At 50.3% G+C, this 10,608-nt stretch overlaps 1 protein-coding gene across 1 annotated transcript in view; it reads right to left on the minus strand.

Annotated features, from left to right (window-relative positions):
- Positions 1–1,559: 1,559 nt before the first annotated feature.
- The window catches only part of PPL (periplakin), a gene marked incomplete at both ends in the record, with an annotated part of 25,049 nt that continues 16,000 nt past the window's right edge, over positions 1,560–10,608 (minus strand). The window contains 11 exons of the mRNA XM_009864355.1: positions 1,560–4,215; positions 4,688–4,780; positions 5,443–5,559; positions 6,124–6,207; positions 6,499–6,649; positions 7,027–7,220; positions 8,024–8,162; positions 8,269–8,447; positions 9,364–9,521; positions 9,787–9,884; positions 10,427–10,604. Coding sequence (XP_009862657.1) covers positions 1,560–4,215; positions 4,688–4,780; positions 5,443–5,559; positions 6,124–6,207; positions 6,499–6,649; positions 7,027–7,220; positions 8,024–8,162; positions 8,269–8,447; positions 9,364–9,521; positions 9,787–9,884; positions 10,427–10,604 — 4,047 coding nt within the window. The remainder of the gene's footprint in view (positions 4,216–4,687; positions 4,781–5,442; positions 5,560–6,123; positions 6,208–6,498; positions 6,650–7,026; positions 7,221–8,023; positions 8,163–8,268; positions 8,448–9,363; positions 9,522–9,786; positions 9,885–10,426; positions 10,605–10,608) is intronic.

Here is a 10,608-nt window from a genome sequence, read left to right on the forward strand (position 1 = left end):
CGGTTCAGCTTGGATGATCACCTCTTGATCATCTGTTTCTTGAACAAATAATGAATTAGTTACTGTTTTAACTAAAATCTCTTATAGGATAAGTAAATTACAGCTTTGTTTCTAGTTGTTGTGGTGGTAGAATTTTTCGGTTCTCTTTCAATATGCTGATGCCTGAAGTTGACATCTGCTGGGAAGAACACATGGGGTTTAGACCCTGGAGCAACAATGTGATCCTTCCATTCCCAAAGGTAAAATAATGGTGTTAATCCCCAAAGCCAGGATGGATATGCAGGGAATGCTTAATGGCTGCTTTTGTTGATGCTAGAGCTTACTGGGGTTTGGGTATTAGCTGGAATTTGGGGGGAAAAAAGGAAATGAGCATGTGCTAGGTATGGAAAACCCCGGCACCATCCCAGCATCATTCCCTGTTTTCCTGCAGCTGCAGGCCCAGTCGTAGCTCAATTCCCTCCCCTCTAATGCTGCAAATTAGTCCCAGCTCTAATGCTGCTCCAGCAACACCCCTCTTGGAAAAGAGTCAACAGCTAAAATAAAGAGTTTTTTTCCTTTTTTTTTTTTTTAAACATTGGCTTTACAAGTAGATGCCGTTTCCAAGATCGAGAGCCTGCTGTGACAAAGAAAAAAAACTTCTGATTGGAACCACTGCATTTTTATTTTGTACTATAAATAGGATTCCCCTCTATTTCCCATTCCCTTACACAAGTAAATGAAACATGTAGCTGTGTGTAACTCCATCCAGTAAAATACCAGGCCAAACGGCTTTTAACCGGGTGGTAAGCTCACTGTGTTTCGAAGGCACTCTGCGTTTGGTTACGGTTGCATGCTTGGCGCAACCCTCTCGGTTGGTGAGGCTGCCATCTCTTCCGTGTCCCAAAGGATCTACAACTGACGCCAGCAAATCACACCTGCTTCGCTCTCCCCTAGCAGCGCAGGCATGTTGGTGAACAAAACGAGGGTGCTCAGGCATCCCTGTGCTGATACTGGATCAAGACGCGTCGCACACCTTTGTTTTCACAGAGCCGGTTTTCTCTGAGGACGATCCCATCGTTGGGGTAGTTTCCCACCAGGAAGCTGCCTGGGCTACCGATGTGCAGCTGCCGTCACCAGCTCCTCATCACCTCGGAGTCATCTTGTCCTTCAGTCTCTCTAAAGACTGCTGTATACAGCTTTTTATGCGACTACGTGAGCACATACTTAGGAAACTGCAGGTTCTGCTGAATCTTTGGACTTCGGGTACTTGATTGTCCTAAGGCTTTTTGTCTTTGTTTTTACTAGGTTGAGTGATTGGGTAGAGATGAAGAAGGGGGAGAAGGTTTTTGCCAAGTGGTCCTGACATAACATGTTTTCTGCTACCAGTAGTGCTTTTCTGCAGCGTATGACAGCAAGCAGCGTGGCTTCGCAGCATGGCTGGGGCAGAGGCTCTAGCATTTCAGAAGACGCAAAGGAGGGCAAGGATTTGCAGTGATCTGGTTGTCTAACAAGTGGTGCAGCTCAGACTAGCTGCTTTTGAGAAGAACATTTCTAAAGTGGAGGGAGTGCTCCGTAATTACTTCCAGACACCAAGACTGCCAACTCCTGGATCGACATCTCCTTGTTGAGGTAACTGTTGTACTGAGCCGTGGTTAGCCTTCCACTCTTCAAGGCGTCCTCAATTGAGAACTCTCGACCAGACTTTCTGTCGAGGATCACAGATGATTCCCCGTTGGGACCCTTTATGGAGATCTCCTCCCAGTCACATTCCTGACTCTTCAGTTTGACAAACAGGCTCCATTCAATGAGGCCAAACACATGAGCTTCCTCTGGAGACATTTCTTTGCCCGTGTCGGGGTCAATGACCACAATGGAGCGCCTCAGGTGGTTCTCTCTTTGTTCCCTCTTGATAGCCACTGTCTTGAGGCGATTCTGGAGTTGCTCAATCTCTGCGTCTTTTTCTCTGGATAACTGCTTCAGATCATCTAGCTCTCTTTCCAAAGCTTGGAATCTGGAGTCCAGGTTTATTCCACTGTCCACGTGGGTCATGTTCCTCAAATCCCGAGCTTCTGTTGCTGTGAGTTCAATCTCTGACTGCAGTCTTCTTGTTTCCATCAGCAAGTTCTGTTTCTCCAGATGTAGTTTGTGATTTTCCTCCCGCAGTAAGTCTAGCTCCTTGGATGACTTGGAGTTGTTGAATTCCACCTCGGACAGCCTGGTTTCGAGGCGGTTGATGTCTGCATCTAGCTCCCTCTTACGCCTGCTTTCTTCTTCCAGATTGCTCTTCAGCTTTTGAATCTCGTACTCTGTGTCTCCTTTGTCCACTTGGACACTCTCTGAGAAGACCACTTTCTCTTTGACCTCCATCTTCTCCAAAGAAAGGAGCTTCTTTCTCAGGGCTTCTAGTTCCGTTTGCAAGACTTGTCTCCGATGCTTCTCTTCTTCTAGCTCCAGCTTGAGGAGGGAGTGCTCCTTCTCTTGCTGGGGATCTTGCTGAAGGATCACTTTTTGTTTCACAGTCACTCGTTCTGTTGTCTCTCTCTCCTGTTCTTCTAACTCGTTCAACCTAATCTTCAGCCTCTGCACTTCCAGCTCAGCCTCTCTGCGGGCCTGTCTCTCTTTCTCAAGTTCTTCGAGCTGACGCTCTAGTTCAGACCTCCTCCTCTGCAGCTTGCGGAGTTCTTCACGGAGGGAGTCAATTTGCTTCAGCTCGCTCTCAATGCTCTGAGAGAAGGAGTTGACTTCAGCTTTCAAGGCAGGATCTTGCTCATACTTCACTACTTCCTGTTGGACCACTTTCTCCTTCACCTGGGAAAGCTCTTCCTCCTTTTGTCTTACTCTTTCCTCTTCGAGTAGCCGCTCCCGTTCCAGGTCAATGTGTTTCATCTGTTCATCTGCTAGCTGCACTCTCAGAGACTCTACCTCCTCTCTAGTCTTGGGGTCTTCCCGAAACTGCAAAATTTCTTGAACGACTTCCTTCATATGCACTTGAGGTTTGGTATCTTTCAAAGCTTGTATCTCTTGTTTCAGCTGGTAGATCTCGAGGTCAGCTCTTTCAATTGCTCCTGTCCTCTCTATGATTTCCTCCCGGAGCCGCTGTAGCTCCTTTTCAGTTTCTGGATCATTCTTGTACTTAATGACTTCTTTAATGACTTCTTTGACTTCTACCAGCGGCCCCCTGTTCCTCAGAGCAGCCAGCTCACTCTGGCAGCTTTTCAGCTGTTCGTCACCACCTCGGTATCTCCTCTCCTGCTCTACCAGCTCCAAACGAAGGTTCGCAACTTCATTCTCAGCCTTGGGATCTGGGCGCACAATCTCGCGCACTTTCTCCTGGACGACCACCTTGGCGTTCTCCTCCTCCAGCAGCTGGATCTTCCTGAGCAGCTCAGCCTTCTCCCGCTCGTTGGAGCGACCCTTGGACTTCTCATCTTCATACTGGCGTCGGAGCTCATTCACCTCTCTCTCAATGGCTAAGTCTTTTTCTACCTTCAGCACCTCCTTGACGGTAATTTTGCCCTCAGCAATGGCCCGTTCCTTCTCAAGACGTTTGAGCTTGTCCTGGAGGAAGCTGAGCTCTTCCTCGTGCTTCTGCCGAAGGGCACTCTCTCTCTGCTTGTTCTCCTGCAACATCCGGAATTCCATCTCCAGCTGGGGGTCGTTCTGTAGCTTCAGCACCTCCTTCTCTGTTACCTTCTCCTGCTCTTTGTTCTTCTGACTGGACAGCACAGCGATTTGTTGCCGTAAAAGGATGACCTCGCTCTCCCTGGTTCCTTCCTGCCTCCTGAGCTCTTCCAATTCTTCTTTGAGTTTCAGGATTTCATCGGCCTGAGCTTTATCTTGTTCAATGCGCAGCACCTCTTTCACTATGTACTCCTGCCCTCCTTCCCTCTTCTCGTGCTCCAAAACACGCAGCCGGATTTTAAGAGCCTCCAGCTCATCCTGGAGTACCTGGTTCTTGCGCTGCTCTTCTGCCAGGTTTTGCTGCAGTTTGTGAAAACTCTCTTCCAGCTGAGGGTCAGGCACTTTTTTCAGCAGTTCTTTCTTAACAACCATTTCTTGGGGCTTCTGGTTTTGCAGGTGGACAATGTTGTTCTGAATGGCTTCAATCTCCGCTTCTAGCTGTTGCCGACGCTGTGTCTCATCCTCAAGCTCTTTCTTCAGCTTCCAGACTTCTTCCACGGGCCTCATGGACTTTTTGGTCTGGGCAAAGTCTTGTGTGACTTGAGGCTCTGGTTGCTGTTGTTTGAAAAAAAAAAAAAAAAAAAAGTGTAGTCAAAAAAAATCCAGATAATAATAATTTTGGTGCTTATTTTCAGCACCTCTTGTAACAAAATGACAGGAGGATGTTGAGCTTGGTTAATGGCAGTTGCCTATTGCAAACAGTGAACAAAGGGTATCTGCAAACATCTTGAACTGCTCTGTGGATTCCCAGCCGGAGAAATGCTTTCTGTGATGCCCGTTGCTGTTAGTACGAAGTTTTTAGCCACGAGGGCTGCTGCATTCTGACACAGGGTTGGCAAAACAAGTGTTAAAAATGATGCTCACTGGTGTGAGCAGGGCAATGAGGCTGGGAAATAGAGGGGTTGTGTGTCTAAGTGCAATGCCAGCTAGACTTGTTTCCAGTTCACCTCACAGTAGCGAAGGCACGCGCGTGTATTATTTACACGACTGTCCTTTCAGCCTGACGTTGCTCCCAGGGATCACTTACCTGCCGCAGGAGGCTCTGAGCAAACTCCAGGTTCTGCAGCCTCTGCTTATTCACAGCATTTACTTCGGTGAACTTGGCTGCCAGAACAGCTTCCTACGGAACAAAAAAACACATCGAGAAGAGGTAGTGGAACCGGGGATGCTTGGTCAAGGCTCGCCGACTAGAAACAACATGCCCTAAAGAAGTAACCCTGGGCACTCTTCTAAAAACCTGCAGCTGAGATCTGCCGAGATTTGGGGAGGAAGAGCGATTCTCATGCACACACACTCTCCCGGTCGTACCGTACGTTTCTTACTCGAGGTATGCAAAAAGGTGGAGGAAGTAGAACCTGGCTGCCTGCCTCAACTGGCAGGGTGAGTCTGAGGCAGGAAGCAAATGGATCCTGTGTAAATCCATAGCTTGTGGCCTGCTCTCGCTGCAAGTATTTCTACCTGGCGTGTGGTTTTTAGTGGTGAAACTTCACTCTCTGTTTGTAAGTCTTGGGAGGGGAAAAATGTCAGAGTTTTGGCTTTTCTCCCGTTTTCCCTTTCAGAAAGGAAGAGTTAAATCTAGTATTTCCTCTGCTCTCATTCTGGCCAGCTTCGTTTGAAAAACTTGATGGGTTAAGCATGATGAAAAATCCCTTCCTCCCCTGATTCTCTGCCCTCACCTGCAGTCCCCTCTGGGACCAAGGTTGCCAACAGTAAATATATTTACAGTTTGCAAAATCCCCATTGGTCCCACAGGCTGCCATCTGCTCTAGCTCATTTATTTACCTCCTCTTTCACTTTTGCAGCTGGAGACTGGAGCCTGGGCTTCTTGCTCATGTACCCATTCCGGCCATTCTCCAGGTCGAGGATGGACCGGAGCTTCTCTGCTTCCAACTCGTAGTCCTGTGGGAAGAAGTTCCCAAGAGGAAAGTGAGACTCCTGGGTCCCCTTCAAGCACAGACCCCTCCCTCTTCTTGATCTGTGCCTTAGGTGAGCTGCTGAGGATGGTGGGACCCAACGCACTCTTAGCAGGACCTCCCAGCAACTTTTGAGTTGGGTGTGGCCATGACCATGACAGAACAGCTGCAGGTATGTGCGGACCTTCCAGTTACCTTACCGATGCTGGGCTTGGCGTGGAAGCCCTCCTTTCACAGACAAGTTGCCATGCTAATGGCCACACAATTGTTTTAACTCATCATCTGGCTAAGCAAAGGCACTAGGTCTTCTTTAGCTGGCTCCTTGTAGGATGTGGGTGATTCTGTGCCTCTGCTCTGCTCTGGTGAGACCCTACCTGCAGTGCTGTGTCCACTTCTGGGGTCGCCAGCTTAAAAAAATACATGGACCGGCTCCAGTGGGTTGGACATACAGGGAGGTTGGACTAGATGACCTTTAAATGTCCCTTCAACTCAAACCATTTTATGATTCTCCATGTTGAAGTTCTCCCATTGGCAGAATCGCAGTCCTCACCTTCACTGCCTGCTGGTATTGCTGGGCTGTGGCGGAGACCTTCTGCACCTCCTGTTCCTTGCTTGCAATGTCACTGAGGAGTGCCTGGCATGCACAAGAGATACGTGTCAAAGGGAATACAAAATCCCAGTGCCTTGTTCAGCCTTTTTTGAAATTTCAACACTGAGAATTACAACCTTCTCGAGCTGCCCTGCTACAGGTAATCAAAGTACAGGTAGAACAGTGGGACTTTATGGTGTAAAAATGATGGGTTTAAGTATTTATATATTTTTTTTTTTATGTTTAGGAGCTATCTAAATTTTAGTCCTTCTCTTTTAGTGTTGGTTCTTCTCTTTTCCCTGTGGAGGAGCCCCAGGTGCTCTCCAAAAGAATTACCGCTTGGTTCTTCAGCTTTGTTTCCACTTGCTGGATGTTGTCCGTCTCCTGCGGCTCGTAGTTGGGTATGTTGCACAGGAACTGGTTGACTTTGTCGTAGTTGGTGCGGTAGTTGGAATAGGCGCTCTTCGCTTTCTGCAGAGTCTGCGTTCTGTGGGGGTTAAAAACAGCTCAGCTTCCGTACAATCACATATCTCATTTCTTCTGCAAACATCTTTTAACCCGTCACTGCTTCCTACCCTCTCTAAAGATCCCCGACACAGTTCGTCTCGTGCCCGAGTCCCCTGTCTGTCCCCAAAGTCTCTGTTGCAAGAACACTTAATCCTAAAAGCAGACCAGATCTAGCTCAGCCAGTCCATGCCAGCAACCTCTCTCTCGTTGTCCTTAGCCCTTCCTGGAAGCCTTTCTGCAACTCCTCATTGCCATGATGTTCTGCCTCTTCCAGATTCAGAGTGATTTCAGTCGCACTGTAAATATCCCGGCTGTCCAGCAGTCCAGTCCCAGCTAGATCCTGTCCTAGAATCCTACCTGTGGTCAATTTGCTTGCTGAGGTTGTTGAAGCGCTGGTTGAGTTTGTAGAGCTCAGCTTCCTGCCGCTCGATGTCGGGGCAGTGCTCCTGGAACTTGCTGGCCAGGGTGTTGGAGCACGACTTTGTCCTTTGCAAGTTCTGCTCTGCCTCATTGAGCAGGAACCTCTTGGACTGGAGCTCTGTGCCCATGGCCTGTGGAAAAAAGCAGGAGATTCGCCTGGGTTATGCATGTGCCAGGCTCTTGTCACTGTTCCCCACCAATGCCAGCTGCTGTACTGGGGCTGCAGAGGATGCCAAGGATCAGCTGAGCTGCTGTAGTGCTGCAAGTTATGGAGAAAAGCAGAGGCTTGCAGAGCCACCTGGTGAACCCAATGGAGAGAAGAGCTAGCTCTTCACTCCCTTTTCCACCTGTTAACCTTTAAAGCAAGTGTACTATGTACCAAATATTAGGTGGTCTTCATGCAAGCCTTAAACCTTGCCCCTGCGAGAGCAACAACTCCAGAAGAAGCCGTGAAAGCTTTTGTATGCCAGTCTTAACCTGGGGACTTGATGGAAAAGCTGAAGGAGGACAGAAAACTGCCTTAGCTGATCCTTGGCCCTTCTGTAGCAGAAGGATCGCCTGTTTTGGTTGGTAGATTTTCCGAGCGATAACTGTTCTCAAAGCCTTGCTAGGTCCACCCCTTTCAGGTGTCAGGCCTTTGCATTGCTTTTCCCAGACCTGTTTTATCCTTTACTTCTCCATTAGTCCTTTTGTCAAATCATGAGTATTCAACTGGTATTTGATTTCTGTGTTGGGAGGGGGAAGGATCTGCATTTAAAGTAGGTGGGGATCACTGCAGTTAACGTGAGGTCTCGTCTCCAGCTTGGTGAGGCCATCCCTTTACAAACTGATTCAAGCCTTTGAGCTGAGCAGCTGTTACCCCAGACTTGTGGAACGTGGTTTTGTACGTGGAGCATGTCAGTAGGGTAGAAAACTGGCTGGAGAAAAGACTCACCAGCAGCTCTTCTTTCTTGCGGTCTACCACTCGCAAGTCCTCTGGTACCGTGTCATCTGCAACCAGTTTGTTCTCGTAGGTAGACAGCAGGTCTCGGCCTTGTTGGAGGCTCTTCTCGAGGTGTGTGGCCACCTCAACTCTGTAGAGACACAAGAGGAAAGATGTTTAAGCACTCCTGCACCTCTGTTTCCTGCAGCACCTTACATTGTGCCAGGCTCAGAGCCAGGACTTAAGCCATGACTTACTTCTCTTGTGCAGCACTGAGTAGCTGGACCACACGGTCGTACTTCTTGTTGGTGTTCTCTACCTTGTTCTTTACCAAGGTAGCGCTGCCGGTGTTCGGCACGGATTCGATGAAGACCTCACACTCCTGGATCTTCCTCACCTTCTCAGGTTCAATGCGACGGACCTCATTGGTAATGTTCTGCAGTAGGAATAAAGCCTTTATAGCAACTGAACTACAATCTTGTGGCTACAAAGAAGCTGACCCTCGAGAAGGGACAACAGGGCTGAGGGCTTGTGTTTGGTGGCAGCTGCCTTGCAGCCCTGTAGAGGACAAAAGGAAGTTTTGACTTGACTTCTGTTGGCTTGTACCTCCTCTGCAGCAGGCTAGCTAGCCCTTAGCAAGGAAATTCTGGCTGAGGAGTGGTTCCCTCTAGCTCTGTCAGAAACGTGCTGGACTCATCTGAACTGTTGGGCTCTGCAGTCTGACGGATGAATTCTTGCCTGGACATCAAAGCGCTGCAGGCAGTTGGAACAATTTGCTTTCACTTGTGGTGGCACTTGGATTTTGACACAGCCCTCGGCAGGTGATGTAACCAGGACCTAACCTCCTCCTACAGCAAAGGAGGTTTGTGGCATGGAGCCTGGCTTAATTAGGGGTCTGAAGGAGACGAAAGGAGCAGAATGCTGCCAGCACCAGAGCCTAGCAGAGCAGGTCCATGAGGACAAAGAGTGCCCTGGATGGTAAGTGTTATCCTGCTCCTTTCTGAGCTGGTGCTGGCAAAGCTAACATCCTTGCTGTGCTCAGAATACGGGCAGGATCAAAACTCGAGGGCTCCCCTTTCTTCCTCACAAACCACACTCTACAGTCATCACCTTTTTCCCATTCAACCTTCCTGCAACTGAGCTGGTCAAGGAGCAGGGCAAAGGTTTTTAGCTTCTGAGCCTGCTCAGAGGGCTTTTACCCCTCTCCAGCTGTAAGCATCCCTCCATCCCTGCATGCTCCTGGGCTCTGGGAGCACTTACAGCTCCCAGGATACCTGAGGACCACCCTGAAGAACCCCTGGGAGCACAAGGTCTGTGTGTGGCACCATCTGTCTGCTTCCACAGCCCCGTACCTTCAGGTCCTTGGAGCGCTCAGTGCTGTCCTGCACAGCCCGGCTCTGCTCCAGCGGTGGACGGAGGTTTGCCGTTATTGCCTTCTCCTGCTTGTCCAGGTCGCTGTTCACTTTCTCCAGCCCTGCCAGAAGCTGACGCCCCCGAACAGATGCAGCATCTGGATAACAAGGTGTGTGTGTGTGTGTGTGAAACCAGGTCAAAGCCGGTTGGAAGCCGAGTCTAGGCTTGATCCCACTGGTGAATGCAAAACGCACATCCCCCTCCACTCCCTGAGCTGTGCTGCTCCACCCCTGCACACATCCCAACACCGTTGTCCCTAGGACCCTTTAGGAGTTGGGAAGCTCTAGGTGACATTCTCCCTGAGATAAGACACCACTGAAGTTGGTGGGGGCGAACCCCAAGGTGCCCTTCCAGAGCCACACCTCCAATGCTATCTGCTTTCAGCCCCTCGTAGCGCTGCTGGAGGATGTTCTTGCAGTTGGCCGTCTTCTCCTTCACGGTCATGTAGTGACGGGCAATTCTGCAAGACAGGACAGTGTGGGAGCAGAGTCAGGCCCTTGGCCCCCTCCATCACCCCACTGCCCAACCCGGCGCTGCTCCAGGAAGGGGGAGCAGCTCTGGAGGGGGGTTGTGGGACCTGACTCCTCGAGATACGCACAAAGCAAGTTGGGGAGAAGCACCATGTTGGCAAAGGGGTAGAGCAGTGTCTTCACAGGTGTGGGGAGAGGCAGCAAAGGCAGGTACCTGCCTGCTGGGAGAGGGGCTGGCAGCTCCCCTTGCCATAATTCCCCTCCACCGCCACCTCCCCAGAGGAGGGGGGACCTGGATGCCTCCAAGCAGTCCCCACTTTGCCACGTCGGATCTTGTGTGCAAGCAGGAGGGTGCAGGAAAACTTCCTGGAGGAGGCCTGAGGCTTCGGGCAGGAACTGGGGCAGGAGCAGCCCCCCGCCATCAGCGCTGTGCTATGGGATGGGGCATGCAGGGCAAGGGAGGTGAAGGCAAGGGCAAAGGCTGCTGGGGCAGTGGGAGGAGAGGATGGGGCAAGCTGGGGGGGACACGTACTGGTCCGCCAGCCCTATCGCTTCTTCATCGGGCGGGGGGATCATGAAGCAGACCCCCGGGGCGCTGATCTTCTCTCCCGTGCTGTCTGCCACTTCCCAAATGTCTCCGCTGTTCTTCTGCAGGGTGTAGTGTGTTCCTCGGCTTATCTGGCCCTGAGGGACAGGAACCGGTTGCAGCAGCAG

The sequence above is a fragment of the Apaloderma vittatum genome, unplaced genomic scaffold (genome assembly GCF_000703405.1).
Source record: "Apaloderma vittatum isolate BGI_N311 unplaced genomic scaffold, ASM70340v1 scaffold312, whole genome shotgun sequence".
In the NCBI taxonomy this organism is placed as follows: Eukaryota; Metazoa; Chordata; class Aves; order Trogoniformes; family Trogonidae; genus Apaloderma; species Apaloderma vittatum.